The 20,461-nt window shown below is 31.5% G+C and overlaps 2 protein-coding genes across 4 annotated transcripts; both read right to left on the bottom strand.

The window, feature by feature from the left end:
* Positions 1-6,285: 6,285 nt before the first annotated feature.
* Positions 6,286-9,723, bottom strand: LOC145788882 (U-box domain-containing protein 15-like). 3 transcript variants are annotated; one of them, XM_082912112.1, is made up of 5 exons: positions 9,318-9,672; positions 9,063-9,179; positions 8,349-8,411; positions 7,844-8,266; positions 6,286-7,590 (listed from the first exon to the last, which is right to left on the bottom strand). In XM_082912112.1, exons 4-5 carry the CDS (start codon positions 8,255-8,257, stop codon positions 6,517-6,519), a joined length of 1,488 nt encoding a protein of 495 aa, XP_082768238.1. In that variant the 5' UTR covers positions 8,258-8,266; positions 8,349-8,411; positions 9,063-9,179; positions 9,318-9,672; the 3' UTR covers positions 6,286-6,516. The 3 variants fall into 3 exon arrangements, with proteins under 3 accessions (XP_082768238.1, XP_082768236.1, XP_082768237.1); XM_082912110.1 differs by lacking the exon at positions 8,349-8,411 and having other exon boundaries at positions 9,318-9,723; XM_082912111.1 differs by lacking the exon at positions 8,349-8,411 and having other exon boundaries at positions 9,063-9,119; positions 9,318-9,659.
* Positions 9,724-15,625: 5,902 nt separating this feature from the next.
* On the bottom strand, positions 15,626-19,219 carry LOC145815431 (U-box domain-containing protein 15-like). Its single transcript, XM_082912113.1, has 4 exons — positions 18,596-19,219; positions 18,342-18,458; positions 17,122-17,544; positions 15,626-16,868 (listed from the first exon to the last, which is right to left on the bottom strand). The coding sequence occupies exons 1-4, from the start codon at positions 18,866-18,868 to the stop codon at positions 15,795-15,797; spliced, it is 1,887 nt and encodes a 628-aa protein (XP_082768239.1). The 5' UTR covers positions 18,869-19,219; the 3' UTR covers positions 15,626-15,794.
* Positions 19,220-20,461: the final 1,242 nt, after the last annotated feature.

Raw genomic sequence — 20,461 nt, forward strand, 5'->3', positions numbered from 1 at the left:
TTTTTAAAATATAATAATTATATTATTAAAAAAAATTACAAAAAAAACTATTATTTTAAGACAAAGGAAATAGATAATTTTTGGAAGAAATGAGCTCAAACTAATGCTAATGATCGTTCAACACTGTTGTCATTAATTTTTATTTTTAAATTTATTATTCATTAAATTTTACTAATAAATTTATTAAGTGATAAATTTATGGGTAAATTATATTTACCTTTCTTGATATTTCTGACAAATATAGGGACTTCTCTTATAGTTTGAATAATTACAGTAATTTCTCTTACTTTACTTGATAATGCCAAGATTTCTCCAAAATTTGATAGCCATTTATAAACCTAACAGACCCTGTTGATGTCATCAAATATAAACACTAAAATGCCCATAATGCCCTCAAGTGCCCAATTCAAGAATTTCTTAGACTGTTGTTTTGTTGTAAAGAAGAAATTATCAAGGGATCTATTTTTCATGAACTCATATACTAGAAAATGTTTTAAAAAAAAATATTTCTTTAGTTTGAATATATAACTTTTATTTAAATATTTTATTTCATTTTGTAAATATTTTAATATTTTAATTTTAATATTTTAAACTCAAATCACAACTTCACACTCAAATCGTAACCAAACGCATAACTCAAAACTCAATTTAAAAATTATTTTCAAACCTCATAACCAAACACATAACTCGAAACTCCACACTATTTTCAAAACTCTACACTCAAATCATAGCAAAACACATAACAGAAAAATTAAAATATTTAAAATATATTTATAAAATAAAATAAAATATTTAAAATTAAAACTATATATTTAAAATAAAAAATAATTTTTTTAATATTTAAAAAATATATTTAACATAAGTTTGTATTTTTTTTTTTTAAGTTTGTGCTTGGTTATGAATTTTAAAAATAATTTTTGAATTGAGTTTTGAGTTGTATATTTGGTTAAGACTGAGTTTTGAAAAGATTTTTGAAAATTTCTAATTGGAATTGTGATTCTAAAAGAGAACCAAACATGTTTCTGAAAAAAAATATTTTTTCGGAACATGTTTGTACTCAAAACTCAATTCAAAAATTACTTTCAAAAACTCATAACTAAACACAAACTCAAAACTCAATTCAAATATTTTTATTTATTTTAATGTGTATTATATTTCATACATTTATGTGTTGTATTTTTTAATATTTTAAATATTAAAAATTTTATTTTTTATTTTAAATGTATAATTTTTATTATAAATATTTTATTTTATTTTATGGTTGTGTTGGTCAGTCACGCGCAGCGATGTTAGCTTCAACAAAGGGCTTTTTCATCTTTTTGCAAGCAAAACACAAAGGGTAATATGGTCATTTCCTATAAGATAATAACGTCGTTTGTGCAAAATAGACAGAATGGGAGAATCTTGTCATTGTCAAGTAAAGTAGGGGAGGTTACTGTAATTATTTAAACCACAAGGGAGGTCCCTGTATTTGTCAAAAACCTCATGGGAGGTAAATGTAATTTACCCTAAATTTATTAGTCTTTTTTATTTTTATGAATAATTTATAATAATAAATTTATCAATACGACATGTAGATAAATAAACCTAATTAATATAACTGATTGGTGAGTGTCTCATACTTTTTTTTTTTTATTATTCTGTATATATATACAAAAGAAACTTATAAAAATATCAAATAAAAACTATAGTAAGTAGAAATAAGGGAAAATTATAGTACAATGGAATAGAAAAAAAAATTATAAAAACATGTAAGGTGTAAGTAATTCTATGATAGGGTACAAGTGAAGAGTTGTGGGAGCATTGTACCCCTTCATGTTTGTGTACAAAATAATTTTCTATCCCACTAACATGTAATTCTCCCAAAAAATAATTAAAAATAGGTAAAAGATCAAAACTAATTATTGTAAGATTTAGAGCATCCCCTAGATTACTTATATTTTATCCTAAAATATTATTAAAAAATTCATTCCATATTTTAAGAATCACTTTTTCATTTATTTCCCCCAACAAACTTCCTATTATTTCTCTATTCTATTAACAAATTCTATACTTTTTCTCTATTATATTAAAATATAATTTTTTATTATAAATTAAAAAAATCATAAATGTGTACTACAATTCCTAAACAAAACAAAACAAATAAATAAATAAATATATATATATATATATATATAAATATATATAAGGGTGCTACAGTGACTCCCTATAAATAGGGAGGCACTGTAGCAATTCCCATTTTAGGAGACTGTAGCAATTCCCATTTTAGGGGAGTGTTTAAGTGGGCTGCTAGAAGTGTATAGGGGCCATCAAACCCCTTAAAATAGGTAAGAAGGGGATATAAGGGTTCTATTAGAACATTCTTACTAGTTTACCTAAATTTTATCTTAAAATATTATTAAAAAATTCATTCCCTATTTTTAAGAATTACTTTTTCATTTACTTCTCCCAACAAACTCCTTATTTTTTCTCTATTCTATTAAAATAATATTTTTTATTACTTTTAAATTTAAATATTTTTTTGATAATAAAATAATAAAAACAAAAGCAAGAGCACAACATGCAAGATAGCCTCTCTGCAGTGAAAGGCGACCGGATGACCAGGTGGTCGACCGAGTGGATGTCTGGGGGACGTCCAGGCGTGCCTTCAAAACGAAATAAAATAAGAATTTGCCCTAAAATATTATTAAAATTTTCATTTCTTATTTTAGGAATCATTTTTTCATCTATTTCCCCCAACAAATTTCTTATTCTTTCTCTATTCTAATAAAATACTATTTTTTAATTATTTTATATTTTATATTTTTGGGGATTGAGATACTCAAGGTTGAATAAAAAATAATTTTATATTTTTGGGGGGTGAACAATTGCCCCCTACATTTGGGGAGCAATTGTAGCAACACTTTTATTTGAGGGGTGGGTTAAGGGATCTTATGGGGGTGTTTTTTGACAGCAAAATCCCTTATTTTGAGTAAGGAGGTGATATAAGACATCTGTTGAGAATGCTCTTAGGGATGTTCTTAAACGAATTTGATAAATATAAATATTAAAAAGAATGTTTTTTTTTGGTCAAAAAAAGGTAACCATATGAAATAATGAGTGCATTGTATTTATTTTTAACCAAATATATTATTTGAGGAAAAAAAAATGCATTTCAAAAATTCAAACAGATAATTGCAACAAGTCCCTTCTCACCTTCCTCTATTGCCCAACCCCCATATATTTTCTCAAGCACCAAAAAAAATTTAAAAAAAAAAAAATTGAGAGGGAATGATAGAATGAGTGGAGAGTATTTGAGGGTAGCATTGAGGAGTTGGAAATGATTGGAGAGCGTCGCAAGGGATTGGTGATGGTAGTTGGTTATGGTAGGCAAGGTAGAGGTGGGATTATAGTTTAAGAGATTGAGAATAATTTTTATTGTTAGAAAGGTGTCCAAAGAAATTTCTTAAAATTTAATTTTTGACATTGGAATAGGGAGCTAAAGAAAAATGGTGAAAGCTATTAGCAGAACCTAAAAAATAATTATAAAACATTATATATATATATACATATATATTTTGTCCTTCATCTTCTCTCTCTCTCTCTCTTTTCTCTCTCTCTCTCTCTCTTCCGCACCCCTATCTCTTTTTCTTCGCTCACCCACCCTCTCCAAGGTTGTCCCTCTTTCCACAGCCAACTAGTCCACCCTTACCTTATGTAGTCCACCCTTACCTTATGTTGGTATTTTTTTCATAACAAAACATGAAAAATATATAAAATAAATTAAATATAAATGACAAAATATTTTTTTTTTATTTTTAAAGAATGAAATACAAAATAAAATACACGACTAAAAATATAGAAATAAATTAGATTACATTACTAATAGAACAAATTATTACACATAGATAACTAAGGATTATAACTCATCTTTGTAAACTAAATTTTTGAAAAAATAAGAACAAATGATAAGAAAAGAATCAAACTGAAACTTGCACTAGACAATTTTTTTAAAACAAATTCACCGCCTTCTAATGGATACTGAAGGTACGTCAACGTTTGTTTCTCAAGATACGACGGTCGAAACCAATTAATACAGAAACACCTTCTGAATAGTTTCGATGAACTTAACAATAGTTGCACTCTCTGTAACAAGAACCAAAAAAGGCGCTAGCAAAAGAAGATAGAAAAATTTTATTTGGTAAAAAAAAAACATCTCTAACTATTTATCTCAAAACACTATCTCCATTTTTTATTAAAATCTCTCCAAAATTATCCGACTAAGTTGGAGAGAAAAAGTCTCCATTTATACAAGTAAGGGAATCCCTAGCCATGAAGGTTATACATTAATAGATCCATCAAATGCTATTAACCAAGGTTATCAACTCTTAACCATTAGGGCTAGACTTACAAAGATTGAAAACCTATGGTCACTAATATGGCCATCAACTCCATCATCAAAAAATGAGAGTTACAAAAGTCTAAACTTTTCATGTTCTTAAAATATACAAATAAATATGTATATAATGATAGTTGAACAAACCAACTAGATGAGTTACAAAATGAATACTAATGTTAAATCACAACCTGATTTATGCCCAATTCTTAAACACATGTTCATGCTAAGCCCAACACAATATAACTTATCTCAAACTCAAAAGTAAGTCCAAATCTAGGTCCAAATTCACAAGCGTAGGTCCAGTCCAATCCAAGACTACATCCAAATTTAAGCCCAATTTTATTGATATTTACTTTATGAGACAATTTTCATTTACAATCCAATAGTTTCGACTCATTATTTTTATATTACAATCTTCTCACTTAAAAAAATACAAAATCACTAAAACCCACCTCAACCGACAGTTAGATCTTACTTTAATTTTGAATTAATTGTTTTCCAACACCTTCCTCTACCCTCTCTAATCCCCTCCTCCTGCTTACCTCCAGTAGCTTTCACTACCAACTACAACTTTTAACAAATTACTAAACATGATTTTATTTTATTTTTATGTGTTTTAAAATATAAAATACACACCGCAAACATGGTTTTATTTTTCATTTTATAAAAATATAATATAAAATAAGAAATTCAGTTTGTTATCAAACAATACCTAAGAGCATCTCCAACCGTGAATCAAAAATTTCACCAATTCTGAGTTCAAAAATGGCCATTTCCTGAATTTGATACTTCAGGCTCCAACGGTTCACCTTCACCAAATCTATCCCGGGACAACCGGGTGGTCGACCGGCCGGTTGACCGGCCGGTTGACCGGTTAGGCCAAAAATTTTTTTTTTTTTTTTTTTTTTTGCGAATTGTCTGAACTTTTTTTGAACTTTCTGAACTTTTTTCGAGACAACCGGGGTGGTCGACCGGCCGGTCAACCGGCCGGTTGACCGGTTAGGCAAAAAAATTTTTTTTTTTTTTTTTTTTAACGGTTTGAACTATTTTTTCTGAACTGTTTGAATCTTTTACTGGTTGACCGGTTGGTCAACCGACCGGGCAACCGGTTGGTCGACCGGTGTAGCATTTTCAACGGTCAGTAACAGTGATTTGGTAAAATCTGTGTCTTGATCTCAGTTTGATGTCTTGTTTGCTGAATTCTCATTTTGGTATGACTTTGGTGCAACCGTTGGAGCGTGAAAAAGTAGGTTTTTCATCAAAATTTAAATCTGATGCTGGGTTTGGTTCAGCGTTGGAGATGGTCTAAACGAACAGGTTTAGATAGGATAGATTGAACTGCCTTATTTGACCAATTTTGTGATGATGCTAGTGTGGGGTGACTGGTTAGTTTGCCATGACAGCTCAAAACATGATCTTCTTGGTCGGGCAATGTGATCTTCTGTCATCAATGCCCCCCCACGTTATGCCAACTGATGATTATGAAATCGGTGACAAATTTGAGAGGTCCACTTTCGCATCATCCATTGAAGACCCTCCACTTCTTAGGACCACTACCAGCTATCCACCAACTGACTAATCAATATCTTGATTTAAGAGAATATTATTATTGTTACTATCGTTATTTTATTTTTTGGGCAAAGGAGAAGGTGGAGGGGATAGGAAAAGAGTTCGGACTGCAAAAGGAAACAAACTAGTCGAGTTTGCCTCTTATTTTGCTCGTTAAAATCTTGTTTAAGATAGACTTTGTTATGTAAACAAATTAAGTTTGAGTCTATTTTGAAACTCATTAAGTTTTGCCAACGAAGCTTGAACAACATACTACATGACTCATTTATAGCCCTAGAAAGAGGATCCCGAGGCTCAAATGTGAGTGTTGCCCTTGACTGACCCCTTGCCCCTACAAGTTTGGTGCTAATGAAGATTCCAATATAAGAAGTGTCACTACTACAACTGATGAATCAAAATATGACACAACCCACATACCAATAGTTTCTCTACAATTTCAGAACATGTACATGAAGAAAATTCAACAATCCAATACTCAAAGCTCCATTGGGCAGTATCTGCACTTCTAGAACTGTACTGAACATTGATGTGAAATTTTGCTAAATGGATTATAATGACTTATTTATTTATTATTTTTTGTTTGCAAACCTGGGAATATGTTCACACTTACTCATGTGTTGTAACAAGGAGTTCGCTTTCCTCTGGGCTCTACTTGTCCCACATCTTGCAATCTCCGCCAAATGGTCATACACACCATACTGAAGCGCAGCCAACACGAAAGATGAATTCTTCAATCCCAACTCAAGAAGAACCGCCGTAGCACATTCCTTGTTCTTGGGGGTCCCAACTCTTATAATTTCAACTAGAGTTTCAATAAGCGCTAGCTTTCCAATTTCATTTCGTCCTTCAGGATGCGATGCCAGGAGTAGCAAAATCGAGAGTGCTTCATCCACCATACCCAAGTTCTTATCTTCAAGTAAATGAAGTAATGGTGGTACGATACCCGCCTTAATGGCTCTGGACTTGTTAAGCATGTTGAGTGACAAGTTAAAAAGTGCAGTAGCAGCGTCCTTTTTACCTCTGATTGTCCCAGTCCTCAAGAGATCCACTAGAGGAGGAATCCCATTTAAGCAACCGATCATCACCTTGTTCTCATCGAGCATTGACAGGCTAAAGAGTGTCGCAGCAGAGTTCTCCCTAGCCTCATCTGTCCCGTTCTGCAAGATTTCAATGATAGTGGGAATGGCTCCTTCTCTGGCTATGAGTCTTTTGTTCACCTCATCAAGCGACAAGTTTAACAAAGTTGTGACTGTGTGTTCCTGGATCTTGGAATCTGGGTACAACAGGAATTTAATCAAAGGCGGTATTGCTCCCATGTTGGCTAGCAAAATTCTATTATCGGGATTTTCCTTGGAGAGCATGCGGATCTTCACAATGGCTTCTCTCTGGATGTCTAGCTCACGCGAGGATAGATTTTGGACCAAGGACGATATTTCCTCTGTGAGTGCAATCGATGAGTTGTCACAACCATCATAAATATCCTTTCTGGGCAGTTCAAAGTTGTTATTTTCACACCATTGGAGAATAAGGTTGCGGAGAGCGAAGTTTGGTGCTAGAGACATGTGTGCTAAGCTTTGTCCGGTCTTTGGGCAGGTCCGGTGATTTGAATTTAGCCACTTCTGTATGCTCTCTCTTTCGTATGTCTACGAAATTGGCAGCAAAAGTGTATTAGCTCCACACCACAAACATAAACAACAATGTCCTAAATATACTTAAAATATTAAAAGAAGTTTAATATTTTTGGTCAACTTAGTTCCTTGAAGAAATTTTCTTCATTTAATCATTTTGATTGTTGGGTTTTTATGATGACCATGATAAGAAATGAAATTGATACTCAGAACCAAAATTTTAGATCAACGAAGTGCCAAATTTAAAGAAAAATAAATCAATTTTTACCTGTCCAGTTGCGACAATAACAGGATCTGTCATTATCTCCAGAGTTATTGGACAGAGAAATTCATTTGGGATTAACAAGGACCGACACTTTTCTAAACTTCTTGACACAGGATTATCAAGCACAGATATTTCCTCTATCCCAGCAATGTGTATGAATTTTTCCAAAAGATCTACAATTTTCTTGGTGCTATCTACAGTATGGGCACCCTTCTTGTTAACTAATTTTCTAACAGCTATGGTTTCTGTCTTTAAGTCTGCAATAGTATGAAGCTCCAATTTTATAGCACGCCTTTCTAGTATTGCATTGTCTGCATTCCGGTCATCGTTTTCAGAAAATACAACCATCATATCCATTGCTAGTTCTATGTCCTGGGTATCAGTCCTCCTCTTTGCTGTTTTGAGTTGCATGCACATTAGCTCAACCTGAGAAAATGGGCAATATAGAATCAAGAAAGTATTTTAGAACTTTTTATGACAAACATCTAGAATAAGAAGAACCAACAACCTTCTACAGGAAACACCCAATTCTTTGAAAAGCTTTTGCCTGAAGAAAACCATCTTCATTTAACTGTTTGAAGTTCCAAAAAACAGATAAGTTGTGTCTGGTAATTTTCTAAGATTATTGTACGGGTGAAAAATAAAAATGAAAACCATCTCAAACAAAGCAAATATTTTGGGTTAATTACACAACATTCCAGTGTATACCATCTGTCACACTTTAATTCTCAATCTTTAATTTACTATTATTTTTTTTTATCATTTTAATCTCCAAAGTGTGCGATCCGTTATACTCTAATCGTTGACGTTAGCAAGGAGGGCATTTTTCCTCCACCCTGATTAGCATTTCTGTGTGAACCCTTATGCTTGGTTGAGGATTTGAGAAAAGATTTGAAAAGGAAAATAGAAAAGGTTGGTGAAATGTGAAAAAAATATACACACATCTCACATAGTTTCACACACTTTTTTCCTTTCCCTTTTTAAATCCCCCAAATTCCACAACCAAACAACCAAACACAAACATAATGATTATCTTTCAAGGCCAAGTTAATTCCATGAAGTTGAGCACATAATATGAAAACTAACAATAGTGGAATAAAATTGAAATTGGTGGTTATGAACTCACAAAGACAAAAGAAACTACTTTACTATCTGTGAAGGTGCAAAATCCCAATAACTATGAAATACAGATACAATTAAGAACAAAAGGAGAAAACATTACTTGCTCTTTCACTTCTTCTGAGATCCCAAGCTTCTCATAAGGCATGTCATCCAATGCCTGGTTTAATTTGTCATAAACACCATGAAATCTACTCATCACTGCCTCACTCTCAAATGTCTACAACATGCATTTCATAATTGAAAAAAAAAAACAAAAGATGGGTATTATGAGATCTCAATGAAAACCAACACACACACACACACACATATATATATATATATAGAGAGAGAGAGAGAGAGAGAGAAGATAACGAACCATGGCTAGCTAGGATTTGATCGTCCTTCAAGATCCGACCTTTGCAAATCAACCTCTGCTGATCAGCCGGAACGTCGCAATTCTGAACGAGAAGAGCTTTGAACGCCTCAACAGTCGCCTGGAGGCTTGTCCGAACAGAGAATTTGGATCCATTGGAGCATCGAATGTTAAGAGTGACTACCTCTTCACCACTACCAACGCCCAAACTCGACTCGGTTGTCTCGCTTTCCGCACCCATTTCCCAGATCAATCAAACAAGCAAAGAAACAGATCTATGAAAAAAGGGACGCAAAAACCCTAACCCTAGAAAGAATCAGAGTCTCTCCTCCTCTTCAATGCTCCTCCTCTTCAATGTACGATTTATCTACTAATATTTCTCCTTCTATTCAAATGAAATTAAAAACCTGTAGAGCGAGAGAGATATTAAGCCCGATTAAAAATTACATTATTATAATAAATATTTCGTCCGTCTTTAAATGTTAATTTTTTATTTTATTTTTTATTATTTTAAAAAATATATTTTTTTTAAATAAGGACTAAAATAATATAAATTTTTATTATATTCTTATTTTAAATTTATTAACAACACAAAAGTATAATTATGACAATTAATATTTTTAAAAATATATATTATCAAAGAATAATTTTTAAAAATTATATTTTTAAAATACAACAATTATGTTATTAAAAAAAATAAAATTTACAAAAAAAAAACTATTATTTTAAAACAAAGGAAATAGATAATTTTTGTAAGAAATGAGCTCAAACTAATGCTAATGATCGCTCAACACGGTTGTCATTAATTTTTATTTTTAAATTTATTATTCATTAAATTTTATTAATAAATTTATTAAGTGATAAATTTATGGGTAAATCACATTTACCTCTCCTGAGATTTCTGACAAATATAGGATCTCTCTTGTGGTTTGAATAATTACAGTAATCTCCCCTACTTCACCTGACAATATCAAGATTCTCCCAAAATTTGATAGCCGTTTATACACCTAACAAACTCCGCTGATGTCATCAAATATAAGCACTAAAATGCCTATAATGCCCTCAAGGGCCCAGTTCAAGAATTTCCCAGACTGTTGTTCTGTTGTAGAGAGGAAATTATCGAGGGATCCATTTTCATGAACTCACATACCAGAAAATATTTAAAAAAATATATTTTTTACTTTAAAAATATAATTTTTATTTAAATATTTTATTTCATTTTGTAAATATTTTAATTTTTTAATTTTAATATTTTAAACTCAAAACACAACTTCAAACTCAAATCGTAACTAAACGCATAACTCAAAACTCAATTCAAAAATTATTTTCAAATCTTATAACTAAACACATAACTCGAAACTCCACACTATTTTCAAAACTCTACACTCAAATCATAACAAAACACATAACAGAAAAATTAAAATATTTAAAAATATATTTATAAAATAAAATAAAATATTTAAAATAAAACTATATATTTAAAATAAAAATTATATATTTAAAATTAAAATAATTTTTTAATATTTAAAAAATATATTTAACATAAGTTTGTATTTTTTTTAAAGTTTGTGTTTAGTTATGAGTTTTAAAAATAATTTTTGAATTGAGTTTTGAGTTGTATATTTGGTTAAGACTATGAATTTTGAAAAGATTTTTGAAAATTTCTAATTGGAATTGTGATTCTAAAAGAGAACCAAACATGTTTCTAAAAAAATATATTTTTTCGGAACATGTTTTTACTCAAAACTCAATTTAAAAATTATTTTCAAAAACTCATAACCAAACACAAACTCAAAACTCAATTCAAAATTCTTTTCAAAACTCAAAACCAATTTTTTTCCAAAACTCTATTTTAAAAGAAAAAATTTAAAAAAAAAATATTTTTTAAAATTATTTTTAGAATCACGTTTGAGTGTGGAGTCGTATTTTGAGTTATGAGTTTTGAAAAGAAAAAGTTTGATTCGTTATAAATTTTGAAATTTTTTGAATTAATTTTTTTAGGGTAAATATTAATATTTTAAATAGTTTTATTTATTTTAATGTGGATTATATATTATACATTTATGTGTTGTATTTTTTATTATTTTTAATATTAAAAATTTTTAAAAAAATTATTTTATTTTAAATATATAGTTTTTATTATAAATATTTTAAAATATTTTATTTTATTTTATGGTTGTGTTGGTCAGTCACGGGCAGCGATGTTAGCTTCAACAAAGGGCTTTTTCTTCTTTTTGCAGGCAAAAACAAAGGTAATATGGTCATTTCTTATAGGATACTAACATCGTTAGTGCAAAATAGACAGAACAGGAGAATCTTGTCATTGTCAGATAAAGTAGGGGAGGCTACTATAATTATTTAAAACACAAGGGAGGTCCCTGTATTTGTCAGAAATCTCAGGGGAGGTAAATGTAATTTACCCTAAATTTATTAGTCTTTTTTATTTTTATGAATAATTTATAATAATAAATTTATCAATACAACATGTAGATAAATAAACCTAATTAATATGACTGATTGGTGAGTGTCTCATACTTTATTATTATTATTATTATGTATATATATACAAAAGAAACTTATAAAAATATCAAATAAAAACTATAGTAAGTAGAAGAAATAAGGGAAAATTATAGTACAATAGAATAGAAATTTTTTTTTATAAAAACATGTAAGATGTAAGTAATTCTATGATAGGGTACAAGCGAAAAGTTGTAGAAGCATTGCACCCCTTCATGTTTGTGTACAAAATAATTTTCTGTCCCACTAACATGTAATTCCCCCAAAATATAATTAAAAATAGATGAAAGATCAAAACTAATTACTGTAAGATTTAGAGCATCCCCACTAGATTACTTATATTTTACCCTAAAATATTATTAAAAAATTTATTTTCTATTTTAAGAATCACTTTTTCATCTACTTCTCTCAACAGACTCCCTATTATTTCTCTATTCTATTAACAAATTTTATATTTTTCTCTATTATATTAAAATATAATTTTTCATTATAAATTTTAAAAAAATAAAAATCATAAATGTGTACTACAATCCCTAAACAAAGCAAAGCAAAATATATATATATATATATATGGGTGCTACAGTGAATCCTTGCAAATAGGGAGGCACTGCAGCAATTCCCATTTTAGAGTAGTGTTTAAGGGAGCTACTGGAAGTGTATAAGGGCCATCAAACCCCTTAAAATAGATAAGAAGGAGATATAAGGGTTTTATTAGGGATGCTCTTAAACGAATTTGATAAATATAAATATTAAAAAGAATGTTTTTTTTGGTCAAAAAAAAGGTAATCATATGAAATAATGAGTGCATTTTATTTATTTTTAACCAAATATATCATTTGAGGAAAAAAAAATGCATTTCAAAAATTCAAACAGATAATTGCAACAAGTCCCTTCTCACCTTCCTCTATTGCCCAACCCCTATATATTTTCTCAAGCGCCAAAAAAAATAAAAATTAAAAATTAAAAATTGAGAGGGAATGATAGAATGGGTGGAGAGTATTTGAGGGTAGCATTGATTGGAGAGCGTCGCAAGGGATTGGTGATGGTAGTCGGTTATGGTAGGTAAGGTAGAGGTGGGATTATAGTTTAGGCCCCGTTTGTTTGAGATTATAGAGAGGGGATTGAGACTACTAATACCTTGGTATTATTAATACCTTATTTGTTTTTGAGAGATGGTCTTGGGACTACTAATACCTTGGTATTACTAATCCCTTGGAAGGGGGATTCATAGTGAGGAGGTAGAGATGGTATTAGAAAAATAGTGAGGGGATTATATATTTTTTTATTTTTTATATATTGGGATTTTTTTTAAATATTAATGTTTAATTTTTATATTTTTTTATTTGTTTTATTATTTTATATAAAAATAATTTAACAATTTCTCACTATTAATCCCCTCACTATTAATCTCATCACTATCACTTCGCTCCATTCTATCTCTGAAAGCAAACAGAGCCTTAAGAGATTGAGAATAATTTTTATTGTTAGAAAGGTGTCCAAAGAAATTTCTTAAAATTTAATTTTTGAGATTGGAATAGGGAGCTAAAGAAAAATGGTGAAAGCTATTAGCAGAACCTAAAAATAATTATAAAAACATTATATATATATATATATATATATATATATTTTTCTTTCATTTTCTCTCTTTCTCTTCCGCGCTCCTATCTCTTTTTCTTCCCTCACCCAGCCTCTCTAAGGTTGTCCCTCTTTCTACAACCAACTAGTCCACCCTTACCTTATGTTGGTATTTTTTAATAATAAAACATGAAAAATATATAAAATAACTTAAATATAAATGACAAAATATTTTTTTTTATATTTAAAGAATGAAATACAAAATAAAATACACGACTAAAAATACAGAAATAAATTAGATATCATTACTAATAGAACAAAATATTACACATAGATAACTAAATATTAGAACTCATCTTTGTAAATTAAATTTTTGAAAAAATAAGAACAAATGATAAGAAAAGAATCAAATTGAAATCTACACTAAATAATTTTTTTAAAACAAATTCACCGCCTCCTGATAGATATTGGAGGTACGCCAACGTTTGTTTCTCAGGATACGACGGTCGAAACCAACTAATATAGAAACACTTTCTGAATAGTTTCGACAAACTTGATAATAGTTGCACTCTCTCTAACAAGAACCAAAGAAATGACTAGCAAAAGAAGATAGGAAAAATTTTATTTGGTAAAAAAAAAACATCTCTAACTGTTTATCTCGAAACACTATCTCCATTTTTTATTAAAATCTCTCCAAAATTATCCGATTAAGTTGGAGAGGAAAAGTATCTATTTATACAAGTAGGATAATCCTTAACTATGAAGGCTGTACATCAATAGAGCCATCAAATGCTATTAACCAATGTTATCGACTCTTAGCCATTAGGACTAGAGTTACAAAGATTGAAAACCTACAGTCACTAATATGGTCATCAACTCCATTATCAAAAAATGAAAGTTACAAAAGTCTAAACCTCTCTTGTGCTTAAAATATACAAATAAATATGTATATAATGATGGTTGAATAAACCAACTAAATGGATTACAAAATGAATACTAATGTTAAGTCACAACTTGATCTAAGCCCAATTCTCAAACACATGTTCATGCTAAGCCCAACACAATATAACTTAGCTCAAACTCAAGAGTAAGTCTAAGTTCAAGTCCAAACTCAGCATATGCACAAGTACAAGTGTAGGTCCAGTCCAAACCAAGATTACATCTAAATTTAAACCCAATTTGATATTTATTTTATGAGACAATTCTCATTTACCTAATAGTTTCGGCTCATTATTTTTATATTACAACCTTCTCACTTAAGAGAATACAAAACCACTTCGACTCACCTCAACCAACAGTTAGATCCTACTTTAATTTTGAATTAATTGTTTTCCAACACCTTCCTCTACCCTCTCTAATCCCCTCCTCCCCCTACTCCTGCTTACCTCCAGTCGCTTTCACTGCCAACTATAACTTTTAACAAATTACTAAACATGATTTTATTTTATTTTTATATGTTTTAAAATATAAAATACACATAGCAAACATGTTTTTATTTTTTATTTTATAAAAATATAATATAAAATAAGAAATTCAGTTTGTTATCAAACAACACCTAAACGAATAGGTTTAGATAGGATAGATTGAATTGCCTTATTCGACCAATTTTGTGATGATGCTAGTGTGGGGTGACTGGTTAGTTTGCCATGACAGCACAAAACATGATCTTCTTGGTCGGGCAATGTGATCTTCTGTCATCAATTCCCCCCCACGTTATGCCAGCTGATGATTATGAAATCGGTGACACATTTGAGAGGTCCACTTTCGCATCATCCATTGAAGACCCTCCACTTCTTAGGACCACTACCAGCTATCCACCAACTGACTAATCAATATCCTGATTTAAGAGAACATTATTATTATTACTATCGTTATTTTATTTTTTGGGCAAAGGAGAAGGGGGAGGGGATAGGAAAAGAGTTTGGACTGCAAAAGGAAACAAACTAGTCAAGTTTGCCTCTTGTTTTGCTCGTTAAAATCTTGTTTGAGATGAACTTTATTATGTAAACAAATTAAGTTCGAGTCTATTTTGAAACTCATTAAGTTTTGCCAATGAAGCTTGAACAACTTACTGCTTGACTCATTTATAGCCCTAGAAAGAGGATCCTGAGCCTCAAATGTGAGTGTTGCGCTTGGCTGACCCCTTGCCCCTACAAGTTTGGTGCTAATGAAGATTCCAATATAAGAAGTGTCACTACCACAACTGATGAATCAAAATATGACACAACCCACATACCAGTAGTTTCTCTACAATTTCAGAACATGTACATGAAGAAAATTCAACAATACAATACTCAAAGCTCCATTGGGCAGTATCTGCACTTCTAGAACTGTACTGAACTTTGATGTGAAATTTTACTAAATGGATTATAGTGACTTATTTGTTTATTATTTTTTGTTTGCAAACCTGGGAATATGTTCACAGTTACTCATATGTTGTAACAAGGAGTTTGCTTTCCTCTGGGCTCTACTTGTCCCATATCTTGCAATCTCTGCCAAATGGTCATACACACCATACTGAAGCGCAGCCAACACGAAAGATGAATTCTTCAATCCCAACTCAAGAAGAACCGCCGTAGCACATTCCTTGTTCTTGGGGGTCCCAACTCTTATAATTTCAACTAGAGTTTCAATAAGCGCTAGCTTTCCAATTTCATTTCGTCCTTCAGGATGCGAGGCCAGGAGTAGCAAAATCGAGAGTGCTTCATCCACCATACCCAAGTTCTTATCTTCAAGTAAATGAAGTAATGGTGGTACGATACCCGCCTTAATGGCTCTGGACTTGTTAAGCATGTTGAGTGACAAGTTAAAAAGTGCAGTAGCAGCGTCCTTTTTACCTCTGATTGTCCCAGTCCTCAAGAGATCCACTAGAGGAGGAATCCCATTTAAGCAACCGATCATCACCTTGTTCTCATCGAGCATTGACAGGCTAAAGAGTGTCGCAGCAGAGTTCTCCCTAGCCTCATCTGTCCCGTTCTGCAAGATTTCAATGATAGTGGGAATGGCTCCTTCTCTGGCTATGAGTCTTTTGTTCACCTCATCAAGCGACAAGTTTAACAAAGTTGTGACTGTGTGTTCCTGGATCTTGGAATCTGGGTACAACAGGAATTTAATCAAAGGCGGTATTGCTCCCATGTTGGCTAGCAAAATTCTATTATCGGGATTTTCCTTGGAGAGCATGCGGATCTTCACAATGGCTTCTCTCTGGATGTCTAGCTCACGCGAGGATAGATTTTGGACCAAGGACGATATTTCCTCTGTGAGTGCAATCGATGAGTTGTCACAACCATCATAAATATCCTTTCTGGGCAGTTCAAAGTTGTTATTTTCACACCATTGGAGAATAAGGTTGCGGAGAGCGAAGTTTGGTGCTAGAGACATGTGTGCTAAGCTTTGTCCGGTCTTTGGGCAGGTCCGGTGATTTGAATTTAGCCACTTCTGTATGCTCTCTCTTTCGTATGTCTACGAAATTGGCAGCAAAAGTGTATTAGCTCCACACCACAAACATAAACAACAATGTCCTAAATATACTTAAAATATTAAAAGAAGTTTAATATTTTTGGTCAACTTAGTTCCTTGAAGAAATTTTCTTCATTTAATCATTTTGATTGTTGGGTTTTTATGATGACCATGATAAGAAATGAAATTGATACTCAGAACCAAAATTTTAGATCAATGAAGTGCCAAATTTAAAGAAAAATAAATCAATTTTTACCTGTCCAGTTGCGACAATAACAGGATCTGTCATTATCTCCAGAGTTATTGGACAGAGAAATTCATTTGGGATTAACAAGGACCGACACTTTTCTAAACTTCTTGACACAGGATTATCAAGCACAGATATTTCCTCTATCCCAGCAATGTGTATGAATTTTTCCAAAAGATCTACAATTTTCTTGTTGCTTTCTACAGTATGGGCTCCCTTCTTGTTAACTAATTTTCTAACAGCTATGGTTTCTGTCTTTAAGTCTGCAATAGTATGAAGCTCCAATTTTATAGCAAGCCTTTCTAGTATTGCATTGTCTGCATTCCGGTCATCGTTTTCAGAAAATACAACCATCATATCCATTGCTAGTTCTATGTCCTGGGTATCAGTCCTCCTCTTTGCTCTTTTGAGTTGCATGCACATTAGCTCAACCTGAGAAAATGGGCAATATAGAATCAAGAAAGTATTTTAGAACTTTTTATGACAAACATCTAGAATAAGAAGAACCAACAACCTTCTACAGGAAACACCCCATTCTTTGAAAAGCTTTTGCCTGAAGAAAACCATCTTCATTTAACTGTTTGAAGTTCCAAAAAACAGATAAGTTGTGTCTGGTAATTTTCTAAGATTATTGTCCGGGTGAAAAATAAAAATGAAAACCGTCTCAAACAAAGCAAATGTTTTGGGTTAATTACACAACATTCCAGTGTATACCATCTGTCACACTTTAATTCTCAATCTTTAATTTACTATTATTTTTTTTTATCATTTTAATCTCCAAAGTGTGCGATCCGTTATACTCTAATCGTTGCCGTTAGCAAGGAGGGCATTTTTCCTCCACCCTGATTAGCATTTCTGTGTGAACCCTTATGCTTGGTTGATGATTTGAGAAAGGATTTGGAAAGAAAAATAGAAAAGGTTGGTGAAATGTGAAAAAAATATACACACATCTCACGTAGTTTCACATACTTTTTTTCCTTTCCCTTTTTAAATCCCCCAAATTCCACAACCAAACAACCAAACACAAACATAATGATTATCTTTCAAGGCCAAATTAATTCCATGAAGTTGAGCACATAATATGAAAACTAACAATAGTGGAATAAAATTGAAATTGGTGGTTATGAACTCACAAAGACAAAAGAAACTACTTTACTATCTGTGAAGGTGCAAAATCCCAATAACTATGAAATACAGATACAATTAAGAACAAAAGGAGAAAACATTACTTGCTCTTTCACTTCTTCTGAGATCCCAAGCTTCTCATAAGGCATGTCATCCAATGCCTGGTTTAATTTGTCATAAACACCATGAAATCTACTCATCACTGCCTCACTCTCAAATGCCTACAACATGCATTTCATAATTGAATAAAAAAAACAAAAGATGGGTATTATGAGATCTCAATGAAAACCAACACACACACACACATATATATATATATATACATATAGAGAGAGAGAGAGAGAGAGAGAGAGTTGACCAGATAAATCTTGCTTCCATGGCTACAAGTACTCAACAGTTTCTTTGCATAACGGAGTGCCTTCTTCAAATTAGCCAAACAATTCAGTGCCTCATCAGAAATTGGTGTATGGAGCTGCTGGTCTCTAAGCTCTTCTAAAAGAGGCACCAACAGTTTTAACCTCCTCACAAGATTCAAACACTCTTTTCGCTGAGTCCTTCGATAGCTCACAAAGGATCCCAATGTCTCAATCACTTCCATCAATTCCTTCACCACATCACTCTCACTCTCCATTCACTTCAAATTCCGGGGAATAAAAATATGGGATTTTCTTGGCAGATGGGATTCTGAGTGTCAAACAAGCAGAGAGAGAGAGAGCAAAGGGAGAAGATTAAGCGGAAATTTCGGGTAAGATTCGATCATAAAGGAAAGTGTTTTTGAGAAGCAGTTAGTCAGTAGTACTAAGGTGTGTTACAACGGGCGATTACGCGGTTTTTTTTGCATTGGGATTTGCACAATGCACACTACTGCAAACGCGTATTCACATGGACTGTTTGCCGTTGATTGATTCCGTTGGTCACTGCTGGGTCCCATTTATTTTATTTTTTTCTCGGATTTTTCCGGCCTAGAAAATCTAGCGGTGGAGCCAGCCCTGTTTTAGGTTAAGTCCAAACAGATGATGAAAATTTGTTATTAAAAAAAAAAAAAAAAAAAAAAAAAAAAAGTGATGGAAGTTGCAAAGTATCAGCATCGGCTCCTGCCATACTTTGAAAATGGTGCCTAAGCTTGCTTATGGGCCAAGTACGTTGGGAATTTTTTTGGGTTGTCAAAACTTTAAAGTCAGACTTTGTTAAGACTTAGCCCAGACAAGTTGGCAGGCTCGATGATGGGTCATTTTTTCATGGAAGTTGTCAAACTTTAAAAAGTATACTTTTTGTGTTTATTTTATGTCAGGCAGTTGGGCCAATGGGCTATCGCTCACAAGCCAATGTATGGCCTCTTATGGTCCAATAGACCAAGTCGAATTTCAAACCTTTAGGCTTCGGCTTGGACTAGGTACAAGCCCGCTGGACCATGAGCCTTTGAACCAAATGTTATGACTTTTAAGTGCACTAGTCTTGAGATGTTGTGTGGAACTCAATTCTACATTTATGTCTATTAAATGTGTACATTTATGTGCATTAACTTTTGTTAAGATGACATCATTTTGTTTTTGTGGTGGTACTATCTGTATCAATTAGTGTATTAACTAGTGTACTAACATATGTTATGACATTATTATTAAACACACTCATTATATAAATTACAAATACTCAAAATCTCTTAAATTATGTCATATTATCAATTGATACACTAGTTAGTATACTAATTGATGCATATAGCATTATTCTTTTGCTTTTAAACTTGTAGAATATTTTTTGATAGATGTTGAGAATTATAGTATAATTTAGAAAAAAATAACAAATTAGTGATACTTTTAAAAAATAATTATAGATTTATGGTAAACTTTAATAATTAAAGTTATAAATTTTTCTATGAATTTGTCATTTTTTTAGAAAAATATCACTGTCTTCTAATTTTTTATATAATTTACAAAATTTGTGTTCTTATAGAATTTGATAAAAACTGCTGAAAATGATAAGTTGTTATGAATTTTTCTAAACACATTGGAAAAGTGTTATTAGTGATAACAACATATCTGACTAATATCATAATTTTGACGAGAATAGTACGTTTAGTGATATAAGAGTTATTTCTTTTAATGTATGTTTGTTTATTTATTTTTAGTGATATAAGGTTTATTTCTTTTAATGTATGTTTGTTTATTTCACTTTTATTTAGAGTCGATAATAACACTCATCTACTTAAGATTTCTATTTCTTTAGA

Source organism: Camellia sinensis, unplaced genomic scaffold, assembly GCF_055761805.1.
Source record: "Camellia sinensis isolate YWXY unplaced genomic scaffold, ASM5576180v1 Unanchor2, whole genome shotgun sequence".
Classification (NCBI taxonomy): domain Eukaryota; kingdom Viridiplantae; phylum Streptophyta; class Magnoliopsida; order Ericales; family Theaceae; genus Camellia; species Camellia sinensis.